The sequence below is a fragment of the Sinocyclocheilus anshuiensis genome, unplaced genomic scaffold (assembly GCF_001515605.1).
Source record: "Sinocyclocheilus anshuiensis isolate Anshui unplaced genomic scaffold, SAMN03320099.WGS_v1.1 scaffold1006, whole genome shotgun sequence".
NCBI lineage: Eukaryota > Metazoa > Chordata > Actinopteri > Cypriniformes > Cyprinidae > Sinocyclocheilus > Sinocyclocheilus anshuiensis.
In genome coordinates, this window is record NW_015540918.1 from 129520 (window position 1) to 153382 (window position 23863).

General features: G+C 36.9%; 2 protein-coding genes and 1 pseudogene across 2 annotated transcripts in view; 1 reads left to right on the top strand and 2 right to left on the bottom strand.

Moving 5' to 3' along the window:
* LOC107689319 (uncharacterized) overlaps positions 1–2294 on the bottom strand; it is a 35476-nt pseudogene extending 33182 nt beyond the window's left edge.
* A 1713-nt stretch (positions 2295–4007) lies between these two features.
* LOC107689302 (forkhead box protein A1-A-like) lies at positions 4008–6615 on the top strand. Its single transcript, XM_016487241.1, has 2 exons — positions 4008–4253; positions 4997–6615. The coding sequence occupies exons 1-2, from the start codon at positions 4182–4184 to the stop codon at positions 6209–6211; spliced, it is 1287 nt and encodes a 428-aa protein (XP_016342727.1). The 5' UTR covers positions 4008–4181; the 3' UTR covers positions 6212–6615.
* Positions 6616–10985: 4370 nt separating this feature from the next.
* Positions 10986–23863, bottom strand: part of LOC107689320 (mirror-image polydactyly gene 1 protein) — a 47021-nt gene continuing 34143 nt past the window's right edge. The window contains exons 9-10 of the mRNA XM_016487271.1: positions 17486–17668; positions 10986–11660 (exon numbers count right to left, since the gene is read on the bottom strand). Of these exons, the coding sequence (XP_016342757.1) occupies positions 11594–11660; positions 17486–17668 (250 nt within the window). The 3' untranslated portion in view covers positions 10986–11593. The remainder of the gene's footprint in view (positions 11661–17485; positions 17669–23863) is intronic.

Consider the following 23863-nt stretch of genomic DNA (forward strand, 5'->3'; position numbering starts at 1 on the left):
AAAAATAAACAGCTAATCTCATCATCAGAGCTGTAGCTGTGTCCTCCTCTTTCTATATAAAATAAAAATATATAAATTAACAAAAATGATCCACTATTAAAATAATTAATAATATTTAAAAAAATATATTAAAATAAAAAATAAAATACAATAAAATAAAATAATATAGAACAAACAGCTAACCTCATCATCAGAGTTGCAGCTCTGTCCAACTTTCAAATAAAATAAAACTGAAATAAAATAATCAAATACTATTAAACTAATTAAACAAATAAAATTAAATAATCAGCTAACCTCATCATCAGAGCCACAGATGTGTCCAACTTCTCTTTTCATATAAAATAAAATAAAATAACATAAAATGCTAACCTTATCATCAGAGCTGCAACTGTGTCCAGCTTCGCTTTCCATAGAATGTAAAATCTTTTGGTCAGAGAAAGTTGCACCACTATCATCCCTTGTGTGCCCACATTCCATCACTGCTGTGTTTGCCAAGGTCTCATTTGGCGCCCTCTGCTGGTCAACCTCATCTGGCAGCTCGAGTCCAGCAATAAGTCTGGCTTCCTCCAGCAGCTCAGAGCTGGATTTGACGCTTTGGATGTTGCTGGAGCCAGCGCTGCTGGTGTGACTCTGGGAGCTGCTGTGTTTGGAGAGTTTGATGTTTTGACACTTTCCTCTCTGCGCTCGTCTATGCCCATTCTGTGCTGTATTCACAGAGCCTGACACCTCATTGTCATTACAACTGGCCGAATCCGGCCGGTTCTGTCCTCCAAAGAAAGTGGACTGATGAGTGCTGGAGGTTTTCTTCTCCTCACCTGAAACCTGCTGAGCAAGTGTGCAAGGTTTGTAAGATCCACCTGCTGATAAAGGCCTCTCTGATCTGTACTTAGCAGGAGGTTGTGGCCTTTGGGACAAGGATACTGCTTTGGTGGTCCCTGCGAGAGAGGCTATGATGGGCTTTCTGACAATCCCATGCCTGGCTTTAAGTTTTGGAAGAGCCATTGTGTTCACTGATTTGTCTATGGAGGGAATGTTTGGGCTTGTGCTCTGACCCCAGCTCTTTCTGTAGGTCTTTGTTGAGACATGGATTTAGGGGGCAGTTTGCAGAGGAGAGGAAAGTGAAAGTCTATTTGAGACTCAACACAGCTGGGTTTTGTCAGGATGCGAGGGAAATCTGTGATGACAGGGCTCACCTGGCAAGGTAAGAAAGAAGTCTTCTTCTGTTCTGATTGGTTTCATAAAGATTCTGATTTGCTTCATATATTGGAAATCCTGGAAATGAAAAAGTTGATGGATGTTTAGGAAACATAAAACAGTAAATCATATTAAAAAAAAATTTCAAACAAATATGCTTAACATTGGGGAAAACACACTTTTTGCCTCATTTCTGAAAATTGTTGCTTCAGCATTTGTCTCAAGACTGGTAAAAGAGCTAGATCTGCAAAATATTTTTGAAATAATTTTGAACATACATGTCTTAATAAAAATAATCAGCTAACATGTCTTAATTCAGTTCTATCAATTGAATTTTGTAATGCTGTATACTTTATCCTCATTTTCAATTATGACGCGTATTAAATAATAATAATTATACATTATCTTCACACGTTTGTGCTACTTATAAAGACAAAAATTTGTAAACATTTTCAAACTGTATTTTTACAAAGCTCAAAGTCCACTTCAAAAGGAGATATTTTATTTAACAGAAATCACTTTTCAAAAACTATAACGAACGGCTCGTTTGGACTACAACGCATATTTTCCGGGATTTGTGATATCACAAATATCGACGAATGGGACGAGACCTGGTTGAGCTGCACTAGAGAAGGCAATGAGTGTTATCACTATGTCGGAGACACGCTAGCTTTCCCAAGGCAGACAAACTTTTAGAGTGGTTACAATCATCCGGGTTTAAATCGCGCTCAAATTGATTTGATTTTGACGCAATATTTACACTGAAGCTCGCAGGCGGCTATGGTAAGGGGCCATTTGATACAGGAACTATTCGAGCCGTTCATGCCAGACTGGGGAGAGAGGTGTTGTAATAATGTAAAATATGTGAAAAAGAATGTGTTTTTCGAACAACCTAGTATGAGAGCCTGTTCTAGTACACCCCAAAACAAAATCAAGACTTTGTAAAAGAACATAATAGGACCCCTTTAAGAAAACATTTAAAAGTATTCTTTAAAAGTATCTTACCTTTTCATTAATGTATTCCCGCCTTGAAAATGCACTTCATATAAAATTTACCGTCTGAAAAATAACTTCAGCTTTTTACCCCAGAAACGCCACATAGCGTCTCCTAGCAACCGTTTGTAGCCATGCTTGTGCCAGAGCTGCCTGCCAGTGAAAATCTGCACATGGAAATATTCAAGTAGATCATTAACCTGATGTTAATAATTGTTATTTTTTCATTTATGCATTTTTATTTAAGCATATAGCATTCTGTGTTTTGCAGACTTCAGCCACTCAAATGTTCAGATTTGCCACAACAACAAAAAAAGGAATCATGTGAGCTTTAGTGCAAACATTCCCTTCCATTCACACACAATCTTAAAACAGAGAGAAAAGAAAACGAATTAAATGTACATAAAAAAATAAAAGTTTCAATTAGAATGAAAATGGTTTTACATTCTAAAAAGTACTTTTTATTTTCTATGTCTAAAGAAAACCATATTTGAAACCCATTGATCTGAAGAAGCTATACCTCTGAGCTATAAATAAATATTAGCCAGTTTTTATTTATTTGATAAATCATGCATTAAATCTACTGAGAAGCCAATCATGATCATGAATCATGAATCTCTCTCTCTCTCCCTCCCTCTCTGTATCTGTCTCTCATGGGGGCTTTGACATGGTCTAATGTTCTTTGCTTCAAGGGCCATTTCATTCCGTCCTGTGAGGAATCGATCTGTGCTCTAACGGTGTGAGAGATCACTGGAGATAATCCGCTGTAAGTGGATAGTCAGTGCTGTCATTCGCTCATTAGCAGGTGTATAGTGGGAAATCTAACCTCTTGTTTATCTGAGCAATAAAAGGAGGGAGATGGTGGGGTTTCCAGGTCCTCCCTAAATGCAGGACTCACTTCCAAAATGAATAGCTTCCAATGTTATTAATAATATTTCATCTGCTATTCTGTGAATTTTGTTCAGTTTTGGTAACACTTTTAAGAAAAATACACTGATTACATGATCTGTATTACATTATTTAAACAGGCATAGTTAAAATAGGTAGAATTCATACATTTTCACACATTATAATATTTAAATATCCATGAAACAGCATCCACATGTATTATTTTGTTAACATTTTATAATAACTTTATTCATATCTATTATAAAGTAAAAATGTAATGTTAAAAATGTAATAATTTGGAATTCAATTTGAAAATGATTGCGACTCAGCATTAATACTTTCAAGAATATCATTAATCAATATTATTATATTAAATAATGCTTTGCTGTATATAGGCCCAGTAAGAAATGTTATGACTCATGTATATTTTGCATGAACATGTTAGCATTATATAATGTTTTGAAGGATTTTAAAAAGTATTATAAAGGTATTATGTATGCAAGTTAAACAAATATAAAATATTACTATATTACATTAACATACATATATTCCCCAGATCACAAACTAGTTCAAATATCCTTAAACTTGTTACTTCACTTTTTTGTTACTTGTTACTTTTGTTAAATAATTAAATCCTTAATTAAATAATTATAAAGTCCGACTGTTATTTTGCAAAAAAAATTAAATAAATAAATAAATACAATATTCCAAAAAATGTTTAGATTCTTCGGATATGCAATATTATGAAACATAATGCGTTTATTCCAGTAGTGTTTTTTTACACCTGTGAATAGTACTGTGCAATAAAACACGGGCATTCCTGTTTAAAAACAGCAGAGAAGACGCGTTCCTGGAAGAAGGAGAGAGATCCAGGCAAATGAGACATAGAAAGTGGGCTGTACCGTGCTCTACGTAACAGGCAGGTCTCCAGTTCAGTCCCAACATTTCCTCACTTTACCCAAACCCGCGCACACCATCCCACCAGTGACTGCGCGCGGTGCCAGGACGCACACACACACTTACACTCACACTCACACTCACTCACACACACACACGCTCGCTGAGTCTGCGAACTGCATGTGCACGAGCTGCGGATTTCCTCTATAATGTTGGGCGCAGTGAAAATGGAAGGACACGAAACTCCAGACTGGAGCAGCTACTATAATGATGCACAAGAGGTGAGAGACGACTATTACAGTCACACTGAGCTGCTGGAATAGCCAGAAAGTTTGTAGCTGCATGCACGTGAATGAATGCAACAACAGATTGAAACCGAGTGTTATGGTGCAAACCACTTTGTAAAAGACTGAAGAATTCAATATAAAATATATTCCACTGAATTGTTGTCTGTAGCTGAGAAAATATTAGCCATTGATCAACCCACTTGGTGGCAGTAGTGATGCTATTACAAGTGGGTCACAATAGTCTGATATTGAAAGAGTTTAGCAAATATAATTGTCTATCGAATTATAAACTATTTCAAATGATTAGCTGACTAAACTATTACATTTATATACAAGATTCTATTTTGTCTCGTTTGAGTCATTGCAAAATTGCATTATTAATGAACTTAAATTCTATAAAACGATATAAAACAAAATACGTCGCGTGCATCAGCGAGTGCACATTTAATATTTCGTTATTTTAAAAAGAGTAAAATAAAAACATTACTGGATACATCTAGATTAAAAATGCAAATGTTCTCACTTTTTTATATATTTTTAATGGTCTGAAATTACTGTATTGTTTTTTTTTAATCATAACTAATTAAATCTGTTAACTCTGTTACTATTTAAATAACGAATTATTTTTTAAAATGGGGAAATTACATTATTGTCTCAGAGAAAAGATGCAAAATGGCATTCAAAGTGCTGAATACCAATATACTACAGTACTAAAAGCCCCGATTTATTTATTTCAGGTCTATTCTCCCATGACGAACAGCAGCATGAACGCTGGGCTGAGCTCCATGAATAATATGAACAGTTACATGGGCATGTCCACAAGTGGGAATATGACTTCCAGTTCTTTTAACATGTCCTACGCGAACCCAGCGCTGAGTGCGGGACTGAGCTCGGGCACCATGGCCGGGATGCCTCCGGGTGCCACCGGTGCCATGAACGGGATGAGCGGCGGCGTGTCGACCATGGGCACCGCGCTCAGCCCGTCCAACCTGAACGCCATGACGGCTCAGCACAGCTCCATGAACGCCCTGAACCCGTACTCCAGCATGAGCCCCACCATGAGCTCCATGACATACGCGCAGCCCAACCTGAACCGGGCCAGAGACAACAAGACTTTCAGGAGAAGTTACCCGCACGCCAAGCCGCCCTACTCCTACATCTCCCTCATCACAATGGCTATCCAGCAGGCACCCAGCAAAATGCTTACCTTAAGTGAGATTTACCAGTGGATAATGGACCTGTTCCCCTACTACCGTCAGAACCAGCAGAGGTGGCAGAACTCCATCAGGCACTCGTTGTCTTTCAACGACTGCTTCGTCAAAGTGTCCCGGTCGCCCGACAAGCCAGGAAAAGGCTCCTACTGGGCTCTGCACCCTGATTCTGGGAATATGTTTGAGAATGGCTGTTACCTGCGAAGACAGAAGCGCTTTAAATGCGAAACAAAGTTGACAGACGGAAAGAGGTCAGACGGAAAGCGAGAGCAGTCGAGCGGCTCGGGCTCGCCGGCCAGCGACAGCCCCAGCACCAAACCTGGCCACATGGACTCGAGCTCCATAATCTCCTCGAACCAGTCGTCCAGTCCTCCCAGTTTGGACCACAGGAGCGGTAGCACCGCCAGCTCTGAGCTGAAGAGCACCGGCCCACAGGTGCACCCCGTGTCCACATCCCTGTCCTCGCTGCACTCAATGGCCCACGAACCCCAGCTGCACCTCAAAGGAGACCCCCATTACTCCTTCAACCACCCGTTTTCCATCAATAATTTAATGTCCTCTTCAGAGCAACAGCATAAACTGGAATTGAAAGCGTATGAACAAGCGTTGCAATATTCCTCCTATGGCTCAGGGATGTCTTCCAGTTTGCCCATGTCCGGGAGAGCCAGCATGGACCCTTCGGCTTTAGAGGCCTCTTACTACCAAGGTGTGTATTCCAGGCCTGTTCTTAATACATCTTAGTCAACTGGCGACGAAAAAAACAACAACTTTATTTTATTTTTTGCATGCACTTGGTGCAAAAGAACTGTTACTTTAAAATATAACAAAATGTGTATGTGTATAATAAAATATTGTAAAGTGTTCCCAATGATTCTATATCCCAGTTATAAATCATTGCTAGTGTATTTAAATCATTTTGAGCTTGTAAAATACTTGTTGTGATCCCCAAACCTGTAGTTCCCCTTTGTGTTACAACGTGCACGAATGAAGGTCAACTTTGGTCTTGTTGCTGGTATAAAAGCGATGCCCCTGTCTGTTGCAGATGTATTTGTGTAATGTTGTCATTTTACTCATTATTTTTGGGGTTTACGTACCTCGTTTTGACAAAAACACTTCCCAATCTTGTATTGAAAAAAATTAATCCAAGGTGGAAATGCATTGTGAATAAAATATGTATTTCTTAATCAAGCAACACGTTTGTGACATTTTTATACAAAGAGGTGAAATTATGAAGGCGCATTTATGCATGCATTTTTCGTGAAATTACATTCGCAATTGATTTAAAAAAAAAAACTAGATATTATTTAATAAGAATAGGCTATCTGATTTTCTTGATTTCGATTACATTTTTTTTTTAATCTATTCTATTTATTCTTTTGCATTTGCATTATTTTGTGTCCAAGCTATTAAAAACGATGCATGTTTAATAATGACTTGAAATAAAATAGAAATAGATGAAGCCTTCAAACTAGGCTCTCTGCTTTCAAAGCCAGCTTTTGGCTGAGCCCGTCTGGTTTTGACTCGCTGTTGGTAAAAGACCAAGAGAAAATCCAAGTCTAACACACGCGCAGCCTCAAAGACTCGCTTCATAAAAGATCCGATCTCGTTTTAAATGGGATTTTAAACAATATCATAGAGAGGCCAAATCATCTTTTTGTGCATCGTAACCTACATGATGGGCACGTGAACCTGAACAGATTTGACTTTGATCATGGTATTTTGTATACACGCATTTTGGCTGAGTAACCGTGAAATTCATTTAATTATCTTGTAATTCCCCCCCGATGCGTAAATAAAATGGATAATTGACTTCAGGTCTGAGAAATCTCGATATGTGTAGCCTATAAAATAAGGTTATATAGCTGATCTTTGTGCTTTTTTATTTTTAATTCGATTTAAAAAATAAAGAAAACATTTCCCCCCCAAAAGTAGAGTCTGGTGCAGTCGATTTATCTGAATTTGAATTAGAGCTCGCGACAGAAATATTTGGCCTGGTGAAGATGGTGAAGTTAATAATAATTGCAATATTCGCTACTGAAATTCGTAAAAAAAAATATAACAAAATATTAGAAAATAAAATTGGATTTTTTTTTTTTTTGGAATGATCCAATATTGTAAAATTTAAAATCACACGTTTAAATACTTGTTTAAATCATCTAAGTTACATTCTCTCGTGCGCACGACATATGCATTATAAAACAGATCGGTTTTATAATGCATATATTATAAAATAATACGGTTTTATAAAACAGATATTTTATTTATATAACTAAAAATGTCTGAATATCTAACAGAAATACCTGCTCGCACATAAAAAAAAAATAGATCATGTCGGGTTTATGGGATTGATTAAATAAAATGCAAATTCAAATAAATTACAAATAAAGTAGCTACTAATTAAAAGTATTATACCATTAATTATAATAATTTTATTCAGCTTATTATGCTCGATAATGTACATCATTTAAAATAACTAGCCTACATGATCGAGTTCATAAATCACAGCTGTTTTTAGGTGTGATTTGATTATGTATATTTGGTTCTCAGATAATCAAATGCTTTATCAGAAACATTGCTTTATTGAAATAATTTATAAATCTTTGTGACTCGAAATGATCGACTTTCGTCAACGAGAAGCTGATGGTAATGAAAGCAAAGCATTTTTAATGTGCGCTCCTGAAAATCCAAAAACAAACCAAGTTTACAAGGGCAGTGCAGAAATATTTAACCTATTTTAGGGAAAACATCTTAACGAGTGCGTTGACAGGGATAACAAACTGCTCATTTATTTCCCATATAAACGTATAATTTAAATATGCCATGTATAATTTAGATATGCAATAATCTGCATGGGAATTTTATTGTTTGTAATTGACGCAGTGATTGTGCAATATTTGACGGTTTTATTTTTAACGCATTTCGACATTTATATGTTGCATTGAACAGTTAGTGCACATCTTTAAACAAGCCGATCAGCAGGCAGCGTTCAAACTTATGTGGCATTTCTCGTTCCCCCATCAAAAGCTCTGGCGCTTTCTTCAGCCTTATGGAGCAAAATTTCGACAACAATACGCACGGCCCTTTAGTTCAAAGCGCCCATCAGCGGGTCTACCCGTAGACCTTTCTTCTCCCTCTTTTCATTCTGGGTTTGGAAAAGCACTACAGGGCCAATGCGCTCCTAATACCTTCTGATGGGGATTGAATTCATTATCTCCAATAACACAATTGTGCTTGGCCAACGAAAAGAGCAAAGCAATACCCCTTCAGAATCACACACACACGAAAGAAAGGGCCTTTCAAAGGGCGAGAGAGAAGAGGGAGAGATCTCTATCCGACATCAGCTTTAGAAGCAGCTGCTTTTCCATTAAAAATGATACGGGAGAAGTTTATTAGAGCTTTGTGGCCCTCTAATATGCATCGACCATGTCAGGTTGGTGGTCTCGCACTCCCCTCGATGGTGTTCCATGTTTTGTGTCTTCATTATTCTACAGCAGGGGCTTTTGGATAGAAACAGCCAGTTGGTTTCGTTGGAGTTTCATTGGGCTAATGCATACTTGTCATTATTATTATTATCTTTTCAATTTTGTATAATTTATTTATTAAACGATTATAAGAATAATGCATTTGAAATAATGCAATATTTCAAATAACGCAATATTTCAAATGAATAATGCAAAACGTCTTAATTTGCACTCTTAAAAAGAATAAAGGTTCGTTATTGGCATCTAAGGTTCCATGAAGAAACTGTAACATCCATGCAACCTTTCCAAGGGTTTTTTTTTTTTTTTTAATATAGTAAAACAGTAATATTGTGATATATTATTACAAATTAATAACTGTTCTTTGTTTTAATATATTTTAAAATGTAATTTATTTATGTGATGGCAAAGCTGATTTTTTTAGCAGCCATTACTAAAAAAAAATCACATGATCTTTCAGAAAACATTCTAATATGCTGATACACTAATAATAAAAACAAAAAGGTTATTTTAAGAACTGTTCACTGAAAGATTCTTTGACAAACCAAAAAATTATTCTTCTATGACATTGCTGCAAACAACCCTTTATGGAATCTTCAATTAAATTTAATTTCACTTCAGCAAATAAGCTTAATTAGGCTATTACGAAATTTCACTCTGGTCTAAATGAATATTAATATCATATATTTTTAATTTAGACTAAAAGGTTTTATTCTATCATTTATCAAGCCAAATATTAAGGTTATCCAAATCAATCATGCACAATTTTAACATTACAACCAACACAAATTTATCAGCTTGATCAGAACCTGGGAAAAGTAAAAACGTCCCATAGAAAATGTGCACTATATTTGTCTGAATAAACAGCTACTATGAGAAGGACAGAAGCAGACAGAGAAAAAGAGAGTGCTTGAAATATTTGGTGTCGTTATAGCAACCGGTTCAGTGGTGCTTTTCTCTGAGGGTCATTCAATATGTGCAGCCAAAACACAGTTTTAATTAAAGCGTATAAAAGTTTTTTTTGGAAGTCGATGATCACGCACACTGAATTTGGGGGTGGTAATGGGGCATTTCACTCCACATGCCCCAATAAACACAGCCTCCAGCCTCCACACCCACTCCGAACATCCACATCTCAAACAGATCACTTACAACACGCACATCTCAAACAAATCATTTAAGAACGCAAGTCTCAAAACAAAAGTTTTCAGCTCGAGAAGAAAAGTTGCACCATCAAAGGGCAAGTGTTTTCCATAGGGATGTGGCGGGACACCCAGGTTGTGCCATCTCCACGGTAACCTATAGGAGGAAAATCGACAAGCTTGTCCTGGTGTCGGGCATTTATTTGAGGGGAGGGATACTCAGCGGCACGTCTGGCCTAAACAGCCCTTTCTTTATTCACCGGTGCATCTAACATATTTCTGAGTACATAATCGATCAGGCTAAAGAGGAGCTCTGCTGAAGGACGGACAGGGAAAGGCAACATTAAGCATGCTTATATAATTGTTTGGGGTATCTATTTGTTGGTAAAGGTCGACAGATCTCTTTGGCCCATTTTATGTTTGTAAATTATCAGCATGCAAAGCACTTCCCATTAAACACTCGCAACACATTATGAAGTATTCAAAGAATCAGCAGGGTTTTTGTACTGTATTTTATAGAGACTTTAAATATACACAGACCTGCCATTCCTGCAAGATACTGTATATCTGATTTTGCAAATTGGGCTATTTTTTTTAAACATTGTTTGCAATAAATAGAAATTTGAAGAACACATTAAAAAGTATTAAAGGTAAAGAATAATTGCAAATATTTCACCCAGCACAATATTTAGTGTATAAAGAGCATTACTTATGGGTTTGATTGAATAGTTGTGTTTAGAACACGATTATGTAGTTTTAAAATGAATTTTAATTAAAAAACAACAATGTTTATTTTACATTTGAGTCATGTAAAATAAACATATTTAACAATTATACAACTGCACAATTTGATTTGATGATTTTTTATAATATATTTTAATGATTTATCCCATAATTTCTATTGTCTATATATCTAAAAACACTAATTGATAAGCACAGAAACAAATTATTAAATAACATTTAAGAGTAAATACCAAACAAGCATTTATGATCATAAATACTGTAATATTTAAATATTATCTGATACACTGCATATTGTTGTTATAGCTCCCTTTATTAATTGGGGAAAAATGTAAAATATCTATAGTCCAGTTTGTCCGCCACCAAATCCAATAAAAAAAAAACCCCAGCCTGATAAAAAAAAAACAAATAGCTGGCTTTCTATGGAAAATAAAGTCTCAGTACCTCACAAAGTAATTGTCCAATCAAATCTCCCTGGTTTAACCAGAGTTAAGTAAAAATCGACTGAGAGGAGAAGAAAGAAAGAAAACCTTTGGAGTAGCAGATAGAGTGTGGAGGTAAAGGGCTGGCAGCAGTAGTTTCATTGGTGACTGCAGAGAGAATGTGGTTAAACATTTACGATGGCGTTTCTGAGCCTGGGCTGGAATGAGAACAGGGCTGAGAGAAACAACGCCACTTCCAGCCTGTGTTTGCCCAGGCCAGGCTTCGGCTGTTTGCTCAGAGTTAAACGCTGCAGCCTGGTCACCAGATGTGTCAGTCAGTCAGATGACTTTCCGGACACTGCCAGTGCCCACTTTCTTCCGTAACACCTCCACCAGCCGCTCCAACCTGAGAAAGGAAAATCAGAGAGAGGGAAGGCAGAAATAAGTGACTGTGTAAATGAAAGAAGAGCAAGACAAACGCAGGCCAGCTCTTAGCTGTTTTCTCCTCACACAAGGGCGCTCTTGGAGGAACGGAAAGATACAGAGAGTGGATGTAGACACTTCTTAAAGAGGGTGAGACATCCATGCTGGTGTCAATGCCCAAATCCTCCAAATATCCGCCTGACTTTACTCCAGCAAACAGAAGCCTGTGTGTGGCGTCATGTGATTGGTCGGGGTGAGTAAACCTGTGCTTATGAGGGCGATGATCCCACAGACTCTGTGGAAATGGAGGGAGATCTAGAAGGGTGAAGGGATTCTTCAGGAACAAATGAATAATGGGGAATGAAAGCAGACCTGCTTCTCTCCATCCAAACAAATGCTGGTTCCGCTCCAAAAAATACACTCTTCAGAAATTTTGACATTACTTCAAATTTTGTTATACTATGCAATCAATAAATGAATAAATAAATATATAATAAAAGTGATAATAATATGACAAAATAGATCAAATCAGGCCTCTTAATTTATCTTACTACAATTGAAACTCACTTAAATTTACATTACTTAAAAATATGAATATGAATTAGAGCAAATATATCTCATTTATTTTTTAAATATTCAAGCTATATGAAATATTTCTTTTTATCAAATTATAATTTATAAATAAATTTTGTGTGTATATTCCAAACAAATTTGAGATTTGCTTATACATTTTATTTAAATGTAATGCATTATGTCTGTTATGTGTATATATAAAAATGAATACCGCCATATAGACATAAAAAAAACCTAATAAAATGACAAAAAAGCCCACAACAAAACTTCTCTCTCTCTCTCTCTCTCTCTCTCTCTCTCTCTCTCTCTATGTACTGTACAGCAAAGTTGCCTGGTGATGTATATATATATAAAACATGCATCTTAAAACAAACAGAAATTAAAATGCATTTTATTTAATGTATAAGCAAAGCTCAAATTTGTTTGGGTTACAATTTCTCAATTAAAGGTGACGACAAACAAAAAAAAAACAATGAAAAGAAAACTGCATAAATTTCAATAATTTATTTTAGACAATGCATAAAATAAATTACAAGATTTTTACACTTTATGAAGAAAACATTGTGCCTCTCAAGGCTTTAGCCATTAGTACAATGCTAGGTTGGTGTGATTGCTTATAAGATCCAAGTCTCTATAATTCTTCAGTACTTACTCAGTGATCTGAAAATCAGCCTTGTAAGTTAAGTATTTAATAAATTAATTTATTACATAAAATAAATGCATGCATGACAAATGTAGAAGGTTGTAGAGAGCTCAGGATTGTTAAATCCAAGCTTTTTCAAATAAAAAGAGCCGATAACATTGAGTTCAAGCGGTCTTAGAACAACAAAGCAAGCCCAGCTCTATCAGAGCCTTCATAGCAATCCTGATAAGACGTGCTTAGCATAGCCAGTGCTAGTATTGTCTACTGAGGTTTCTCAGTCTTATCAAGTGAGCATATGGGAGTGGTCTGACCCAAGCTTTGCTCCCGCCGAAGTCTCCACCTGTTTTCCCATACAGGGAGATTGAAGAGCAGCCGCAGGACCATATGCATTTCTCAGAGGCACTCTGTGGCCGAGAGAAATGCATCACTTTGGAGCAAAAGGGGGGAAGACGAGGGGGATGGCATGGTTCAAAACAGCAGACTAATATTTATAAAAGGTCACTGTTGCTAAATGAACAGGCCACGCACATGAGCATATATACATATACAAGCAAACAGCCTTCATATCACACGCGCAATCCACTTCCACCCAAAACACACAAACATGCAGACAGACACCACAAGACTGTCTGTCTCCTCCATAAACATGCACGGAAACACCTTTGCCCATTGTGTGCAAATTTTTAGCGTTTTAAATATATTCATTAGCCTCCCTGTCATGTTTGCACAATTAACAGGTCTGCCTTTCCGTGGCAGGATCTCCAAGGTGTGCCTGTGGGCTGGGGAGGATTTGATGAACACTGTTTGCAGAGAGTGGCCGTAAACCCAAACATACACGCCAGGGAAGAGCCGGCGAAAGCGCAAATCCCGATTAAGAATTCACGGAGTCGCAAAACCAACAATTCCAGCTCAAATAACACAGAGTAAACAGCAGTCGTGCATAAATTCTAAACAACAGCACGTTTTATGTATGGCACGACAACATATCCATGTTTCAATGCAAAAGAAGATCCTGTTCATAATCTATAATTATGCCACGACGACGTCTGACAAAAATGCTTGCATGAAATGCTATATGATCATGCTGATAACTCGGGCCGCTGTAGAGGGATTTTTAGTGGTACACAAGATGCAGAATGGCACAAAAGCAGGCCTGTGAGGCAGCAGCATGATGGGACCAGTGTTATTTTAGTACCAGTGTTATCATTTGTATTAATAGTATAAATTTGTTATTATTATTATTATTTTAAAAAAATATTTATATTATATAAATATAAAAAAAATATATATTTTATTTATATATATTTTTATTTATAAATTCTTTATATATATATATATATATATATACTGTATATGTCTATATAGTATTATTAATTTTATTTCAGTTGCAGTTTTAGTTATTTTAGTACATCAAGTTAAACTACATGAGAAGTGAGAAATGTTCCCTTGGCAACTAGCTGAAATAAAATAAGTAAATTTGTAATCAATATAATAAAATTATAAAATAAAATAAATATTATTTTATTTCTTTTAAAGTGTATTTTATTTCAAGTAACATTTTTTTTAATGGATTTTAGTTTTAGTAAATATCCCTGTAGTTAGTAATAACCCCGGAGGGGACGTACCAGCCGCAGCCCATTTGTGGCCCATCGAGCCAATGAAAAGGTCCTTTGTGCGCTTCTCACAGCCAAATTTGATTCAGCAGGTCATTAGACATTCAGCTCAGCTCCTCCATCAATGGGTCTGGAGGAACGGCACTCAGGTGCCACATTCTGGGCCGGCGCTGGGCTTCCTCCTCCTCGGTTCGCCCCGCTGTGGGAGCCTGGAGGCCGATCGCATCACCCCTGCATTCTTCTCACCGCCATGCGACGAGGCCCACGTCAGAGCGGCTTCCCACAGGCCGCCCGGAGCCCGGTGAGTGCAGGACATCCATCTGAATGTCAGCTAGCGGTCAGGTGCGACCGGCGCAGATACCGCAGACGATCACAGTTGTACACACACATAGATGTGCTCTTGCTCTTGTTATCCTGCTCTATGGAACAAAATAGCTGTCACCTCAACTCTAACCATCACTACATGAGGGCTCGCTGCAAGAAAATGTGTTGTTTCAAATTCTGTCACATTTACTCACCCCATAAACTCGAAATAGATTTTTTTTCCCTGGAACACAAAAGGAGGACTTTTTAATCATCTTAATAATTCACATTATTTTCCATATAACAGGTTATTCACTCTCAAAAAAAATGTGCATAAATTGTTCATTTAGAGTTACAACAGTTCGTCACTGTGGCAACACCACTGAATGGACAACTTTGTACTTTATTTACCCCTAAAAGGTGCATAGTAGTACCTTAAGGGTACATATTACCACTCTATGGTACAACTATGCAATTTTTGGGGGTAGGTGCAAAGTTGTCAGCTAAATGGTACTGTCCCAGCGCGAAAATGCACATTTGTTCTGAGCAGAGTTTTTTAAAAACATTGATACTTTAAATAAAATAAAATAGTTTAAAACCTTAATCTTATTTTACTTCAACTAGTTGCCATTTACTTTTAGTTTAACTTTATGTGTTAAAACAACTAAAAATGAAAATGAAATAAAAATGAACTATTACAACTAGACATGAAAATATAAATGACAATAACACAACAAAATTGCAAAAAAAACAAAAACTTAAACTGAAATATAAAAATAAAAACTAATTCAAAATATAAATAAATAAATGTTATCTCAATGATATTAAAATAACACTTCTGTGAGTGTATAGTAATCACAGTTGTCAAAATAAAAAACACATTTAAATAAATAAATAAATAAAAATCAGAAAGCAACAGAAAAGTAGTCCATGTGACTCGTGTGCTTATTCCCTGAAAACAGTCATGGTCACTATGAACTCGAAATGTACAAAAACAGAACTCGTCATCATATATAAATGTATTCTATATAAACAGATTTGAAATTCTGTTAGGGGGAACAAATAATGACTGAATTTTGTATTTCGGGTGAAGTACACCTTTAAATGCACAGTTCACCCAAAAATGAACATTTTGTCATCCTTTACTCACCCTCATGTCATTCCAAATCTGTTTGACTTTCTTTGTTCTGTTGAACACAAAAGATGATGTTTTGATTTTTTTCCCCCATGCCCCAATGAAAATCAGTGAGTTTCAACATTCTTCAAAATATCTTCTTTTGTGTTCCACAGAACAAAGAAAGTCATGAGTGTGAATAAATGATGTTCATTTTTGGGTGAACTATTCCTTTAAGAAATGATTTGGCACTAATTCAGGGCCTAAAGTAATAAATAACATGCTGATTCTCAGAATACAGGGAACTTGTTAACTTCCAGTAATACTACACAGAGACTCTTCCAGTAGTCCTGTGCAGGGCTGAAATGAGCAGTTCGACTCTATGCCACAGACAGTAGTGACTCACATGACTGAACCTTGCACTGTGGACGCCGCTCGGTCAGACCAGCGTTCACAAACAAGCTGCTCTAATACACACTTGCTGTCTATGTGAGGACAGCAGCACCGGTCAAAGCAAAATGCATTGTGGGATATGGAGTTTCATGTCATGCATTTTGGGATTGAAACCCTTCAGAGCGGCATGTGTAAACAGTGCACTGAAGTTCTGTCATTCTGATGGGGTGGTGGGGGGTTCTCTCTGTGTTTTGAGCACCCCCTCAGCTCAGCATCTCCACCCCCTTTGGTTAATTCATCATGTAAATAGATCAGCAGGCCGGCCTGTGTTTGCTTTGCGTGGGGAGCCCCCCATGTGAGCAAGACAAGAGGGAGAGAGAGGGAACATCTAGTTTTTATAAATGTACAGAACAGCTCAGGAGGCCAAGGTTAGAGAAACTGAGAGAACACGCTTTAAAAATGTCCAACAAGTGTAAGAATATCTCCAAACAGTAATCAACAGGCTTCTTTAATGGAACACAAAAGTGGAATTTTCGGAGAATGTTCATGCTTTTTTCAATGCAATAAAAGTGAATAGGGATCGACACTGTCAAATTCCAAAAATGACCAAAAAGCATCATAAAAGGAGTTCAAATGAGTCACATGGATTTGGGATTATGGACTACTTTTGTAATGCTTTTATGGTACTTTTTTGAAGCTTGACAGCATCTATCCTCATTCATTGTCATGGAATGAAAAAGAGCAGCATGAACATTCTGCATAACATCTCTTTTTCTGTTTCACAGAAGTCATAGACGTTTGGAACTAATGAAGGGTAAATGAGAAAATGAAGAGTAAATGAGGACAAAACTGTCATTCTTGAGTGAATTAACTTTCCTAAGAACCCAAATCAAAATAAATATTAAAAAGAAAACAAAAATTCAGCAGCCATTACTCCTGTTTTCAGTGTCACATGATCCTTCATAAATCATTCTAATATGCTGATTTGCTGCTCAAGAAACATTTATTATTATTATCAATGCTAAAAACAATTGTGCTAATTAATATTTTTGTGAAAACCAAATATATATATATATAGAGAGAGAGAGAGACTGGTAGTTTAACATGATTTTGGTATATTAATTAAACTTTCCCATGTAAAAACAGACAGTGCACGTGTCTGTACTCACCTCTGCACTTTCTCATTGGCCTCCCTCTCTCTCTCCTGGGTCAGACATAGTTGGGTCTGAGCGCTCTGAAATTCTGCTGTCAGCTGCTGCAGACGGTTCAGCAGGGGCTGAATCTGGCTCTGGCTCTGGTTTGAGGTGGCAGGAACGTCCAGACTGGTCTCACCAGCCTGATGCTGCAACACACTGAAAACACAAAAACAGTTTTGATACCTAAGTGCAGTGGTGGAAAGAGTACTGAAAAAATATACTCCAGTAAAAGTACCATTACCTTCCAAAAAATGTAGTGTGAGTAGAGTAAAAGTACTTGTCCAAAAAACTACTTGAGTAAGAGTAAAAGAGTAGCCTATTTAAAAGTACTCATGAGTATTGAGTAGTGAGTACTGAGCTGTGGATTCTACCCCCTCATAATAAACGCTGTACACCGCAATTATACATTTTAAAAACGTTGTACATTCTGTAATTCACATTATCTTATTTGTCATAAAGAATAAAGAATATCTATCATCCAGCAGTTTTAATTTTGACTGCCAACTCTTTAAAATACATCAAAACAGCACAGAAACAGTATTCAGTTGAAGAAAAGATGTAAGTTATTCTCAGTACAATCATCCCCATCTAAATCATAAAGTTTGAAAAAATTGATTTAAAATCATGTCAGGCCACTGAGACAACATGCTGTTGTTGCACATAAAATATTAATGTTTAGAACAGTGCAAATACAAACACCATTAGAAACTCATTACTGTAACGTGAGTATTTGTAATTCGCTACTTCACACCCCTGCCTAAGTGTAATTAGTGATAGAGTGATTCATGAATTGGCCATGTTCACTTGGCTGCTTATAAGAAGTGCTACCAAATCTTATGTCAGTATTCAAAAATTTTAACTACTACTTGTATATTTTTTAATAATTGCATTTTGAAATGTTTTCGTTGCTTCAATAAAATATAAAATGGATAATTTTATAATACTTTTAACCATTAAGAGTTTACCATATTTAAGTTCATTCAGCAGAATTCTGCATATTTTCCACTTTATTCAATATAAAATAATGTGAAAAAGGGCACAGATTATGCATGGGACAAGTTTTGCATTTAAAAAAACAACAAACAGTAATTTCAACTATAACATCTACATTTTATCAACAAAACTTACACTCTAAAAAGTGGTTAACTGCATTTGCTAACTTTTAGAGCTATATCTACCTGATTTAACCCATAAAAAGTAGTTTTATTTTGGTAAAAATGTATGTATTCAGGTTGATTCAGCGATATTAACTTGACCAGTTTTAGATGCTTAGGTTACCATGTTTTCAGTCTGTTCTAACAAATGCAGTAGGCAACATAGATTATATGATTGCTTATGAATTTAAAAAAATATTAACTAATATGAACTGTACTGAATTTGTAAGTATGTCAATTTCCAAGTAATATCATCGACATATCTTTGTTATTCATGACACACTTAAACAGATCCTCAGGAAAGACAATCATCAAAATTACAAGAACAATATAACGGCTGACTGATGGTGTAGCATCAGGCTCATGTTTCATAAAAGCCAATGGTCACATTTCTTACACAGTGAGAGCATGCTTGCAGTTTACCTGGAGGTGGGAATCATAACTCTATATCAACAGACACATCTAATATTCAAAACGGAATGTCAGTACAAGAAACAATATCTGGGGCTAATAATTCCTCAGAATGTCAGCGGAATACATTAGTGCTCTCATGGCGCTGCATCCAACTCGAGGTGAAATTCAGACAGGTGTTTTTCAACAAGGCGTGAGATAACGAGGGTCAAAATAAAAACGGAAGGGTAGGGGCGACGATTAGAGATACATATCAGTCTAACCAACTGTACAACTACCGCCAAAAGCTCCTATGAAGTAATCGTCATAAATTGAAATGCCGCTAACTGTCACAAAAAAAAAACAAATCAACTTCTTGAGAAAACAGACGGTTTAAACGATAAACATTTCTAATGAAAACATGATGCAGTTTTCCTGTGCAAAACAAAGCCACCCAAAATGCTGAAGTGTTGCCAAGGCATTCCTGTATTTGACATGGCATTTACAGTTCAGGTGATTGCGCCCATAAAATGCCTGTGCCAATGTGCAAAGATGGTTGTGTGCTTTCAGAGCTGCATGCAGCAGTAAGAGAGGGTGCGGCCATTTGTAACTTGAAATTGAGAGGCTTCCGGTGTCATTCACTTCCAGCTGATTGGCTATTAAAGGCACAATATGTAAGATTTTTTTATTAAAATATCCAAAAACCACTAGAACAGTGTTATATATTTTGCTGACTTGTGTACTTACATTATCCCAAATGTTTCGAAGAATGTTTAAATCCAGAGAAATAAGCAATTTTAACTAGTGACACGGACCGTGTCTATAGTGTCATTGTGTCGCCTGCCAATGACGTCATACACCCTCGATTTCCGGTTTTGTTTTGTAGAAAACATGGAAACACCAAAGACGCTTTAATATGTTGTGCGTTTTATTAGACAGGTGACGACAGCACAGAGTAGCATTTTAACAGAACTTTCAAACGTATCTAGTATGATAAAACAGCGCTGCTTTTTTTCCCCACATACGCACGACTGGAAGGAGCAGAAGCGGTCGACCGTGGCATAATAAAAGCTCCTCTGCTTTCGAGCTGCTTTACCCCACATACGCACGACCAGAAGGAGCCGAAGCGCTAAAGTGTGGCATAATAAAAGCTCCGCTGCTTTCGAGCCATGTGTCACTCTCGTTGCTCATTAGCAATTGCTTCAGCGGCCTCGTTTTGCTTCGACGGCTTTCCGCCTCACTCTGTTTCATATTACGATGTAGGGCTGCACGATAAATCGCATGCGATATTTAATGTGCATCTTGTCAGAAAGCCGGTTCTGTAATCAGCGGTAAATCTCCATCACCTGCGTGCTTTGATGTTAATAAATCTTTTAATACATTAGCTCATCCATGAACATGAATTCTGCCTGAGTCCCGTCGGATTGCTTCGGCTGTGGGGATGAAGACGACAACTCCCATGATTCCACACCCAGTCATATCTAAGTCCGCCCACCCCCTCACAGACACAACTGGTCTATCCTGGTCCCTACGTTATGAGGATGAATATAGTAGGATATATGACGTTCCTGTCCCGCTCAGAGGAATGGAGATGCTAGTATGCTGGAGTTCCATAAACAGGCATATAAACGCAACCCGTCTAGTACACAGTTCTCAGTTTAAATAGAAGCTATGATAGATGTGTGAAATTATATGTGATTATTCTAAACTCTTAAAAATAAAGGTTCAAAAGGGTTTGCAGCAATGGCATAAAAGAACCATTTTTGGTTCCACAAGGAACCTTTCAGTGAACTGTTTGTAAAAGAACCTTTTTTTTTTTAATTAGTGCAAAGAATATTTTAATAATCTGAATAACCTTTTTCCACTATAAAGAACCTTTTGTGCAATGGAAAGATTGGATGGATGTTAAAGGTTCTTCATGGAACCACAGTTATAATTAAGAACCATTATTTTTAAGAGCGTACATATAAGAATTAAAATTTACTGAAAAACTGACTAACCCTCAGGACATCCAAGATGTAGATGAGTTTTTCTCTTCGGAACAGATTTAGAGAAATTTTGCATTATATCACCAAAGGATCAGTGAATGGGCGCCGTCAGAATGAGAGTCCAAACAGCTGATAGAACATCACAATAATCCACAAGTAATCCACATGACTCCAGTCCATCATTTTGTGAAGTGAATAGCTGCATGTTTTTAAAGAAACAAATCCATAATTAAGGCGTTTTAACTTTACAGTTACTTTTGGCTTTTTGAGTCCATAATCCATAATAACACTTCCTCCAGTGAAAAAGTCCATCCCCTGTTGTCCTCTCACTTCAAAATCCACCAACATATTTGTTAAGAACTGTTTTGGACTCTTTTTGCTTGTAAAATATACTTGATCTGTGCATATTTCTCTCCTGATTCAGAAGAGACTACTTCTTCACTGGAGAAAATAATATTATGGATAGAGGACTCATATTTTATCCAGAAGCAATGGTTTGAAGTTAAAGTGGCCATATTATGCCATTTCGAATATTGCCTTTCATTCAGTGTGTAATGTAGCTGTATGTGAATACAAACAATCTGCAAAGTTGTACAGCCAAAAGTGCACAATAAATAGTTATTGTCTCCCAAATGAAAGAATCGACTCTGAAAAGCCTGAATGAGTAGTTAGTAATTCGAATCCCACTTCTGTGACGGCTACACATCACAGGGTAACATATTTGCATAATCCCCGCCTATGTTTTACGTTGGCCGGCCCCAAACAACTTCACCTGCCCTCAAACACGTCATTTTACTGACGACTGCTTCTCTAATCTCGGGGGGTACGCGGGATTCACAAAATGCTGGCTTTTGAAAGATGGCTCAGTACCCAGTTTATTTGGACCCGCTGGCTCCACTGACTCCCAACTTGTAAGTATGATAAATAATAGATGTTTATATTTTCTATCGAGCGTTCAAATCATGGAACTATGGCAATGGGCGTATCGTTTCTGACAAGCGCTGTACGCGGTAGACCAATCACAACAGACTGGGCCATCTGACCAATCAGAGCAAAGTAGGCTCACAGAACAGAGGGGTTTAGAGAGACTGAATCTTAGAACTGCTTTGAACGAATTGTTTGAGAATCGCTGGAAAATGAGGCGATATTAAATGCATACGTTTAGAAAATGAAAGCGTTTTTTGACCTTGCATGCATGTAAACCTATTGTAGGAGACTCCCAAAACAATATTAGGAACCTTAAAAATGGCATAATAGTGGCACTTTAAAAGACCTAATAATGAATTTATTTACTACAAACATGCAGCTTTTCACTTCACAAGACATTAATTGATGGACTGGAGTGGTGTGGATTACTTGTGGATTATTGTGATGTTTTTATCTTCTGTTTGTATTCTCATTCTGACGGCACACATTTACTGCAAAGGATCCAGTGGTGAGCAAATGGCGTAATGCTAAATTTCTCTAAATCTATTCTGATGAAGAAACAAACTCATCTACATCTTGGATGGCCTGTGGGAGAGTAAATTATCAGCAAATTTTCATTTTTGGGTGAACTATTCTTTTAAGTATGAGCAACAGTAACAGCGACCCACTAATAAAAGAAATACTAATTAACTCTAAATTCTATTCATTGCATTCAACCAGACATATGCTACTTGTTAAAAACAGTGTTTGTTGGTCTAGTTATAAAGGTTGCCAGACAGGCGACCTGAGGACTCTGTTAAACATTAACCAGAACCGTAAGATACCTGATCACAGGGGTGGAATCCCAACGAACCTGCCCTTTTAACTCTACAAGCCAGTTAAACATTAACACCACCACAAAATGCTATCAGATGGGAAATGTAAAATAACCTTTTAATAGAGAGCATTTATCTACATGCAAAAAAAAGTACATAGAGACCGCAGCCAAAGCAGAGACAGACATTCTACTGACAGGTGTCTATAGCAACCTGATGTGGATATAAACTAACTACAGACCACGTCCCACTGTCAACCATTCCTTACACCAATCACTCATGCTGACAGCTGCTGATAAAGGCCGTGGTTGTTTCAATATGTCTCGTTTCCTCAATAGAACACAGAAATAAGAGAACACACCCAATGGTGAACACAAACACCAAAGTTGTGATCACTCGTTCATGAAAAAAGAGAATTTCTTGTGCTGAGCCTGGGCAGGAATGCTGCTGTGCATTTGGATAAAGCAGCCACTGCTTGCTGGGAGGGGTTCTATGCAATCTACAAAATGTATTTTGCTGCACAGAACAGTGAAGACGGCTAATGCAGCAGCTGCAGTTTGCTCTGTTTTGGGGATAAAGTCTGTTAATGCCACAGGCGTTATAAATATCACATAAATTCAAAGTTTCCGTCTAGCAATGTGGCATAACTACTGGTGTTATCAACATCCAAGGATTTCTGAGAATAAGTCATTTCAGCTCAATCGGTGGGGGTTTGAATGAAAGGGGGAAAACACAAGAAAATGGAAATAAATGCCACTGATAATCAGTTCGCTGAGAGATGAATGATTAGAAATCTTTACAGAGATCAGACAACTTGCTACTGTGTTACCTCATATACAAAGTTAATAATAAATACAAATATCAAACACCAAAATGAGAGAGACTCCGCAAAAGACTGTGGCTCAAATCGGTTTATATATGTACAGCTCACATTAAATTGATCAAAAATTACAGTAAAGACATTTATAATGTTATAAAAGATTTCTATTCCAAATAAATCATACATTTTTTTTTTATTCTGATTAAGCTTTGCCATCATTAATTAAAAAAAATTAAAAAAATAAAAATAAAAGAAAC

What these genes read in the sequence shown, in the direction of transcription:
- LOC107689302 (XM_016487241.1), top strand. Translation starts at nt 4,182, where the DNA reads ATGTTGGGCGCAGTGAAAATGGAAGGACACGAAACTCCAGACTGGAGC. An exon ending in ACTATAATGATGCACAAGAG is followed by an intron (nt 4,254 to 4,996) that starts GTGAGAGACGAC and finishes TATTTATTTCAG; the next exon opens with GTCTATTCTCCCATGACGAA.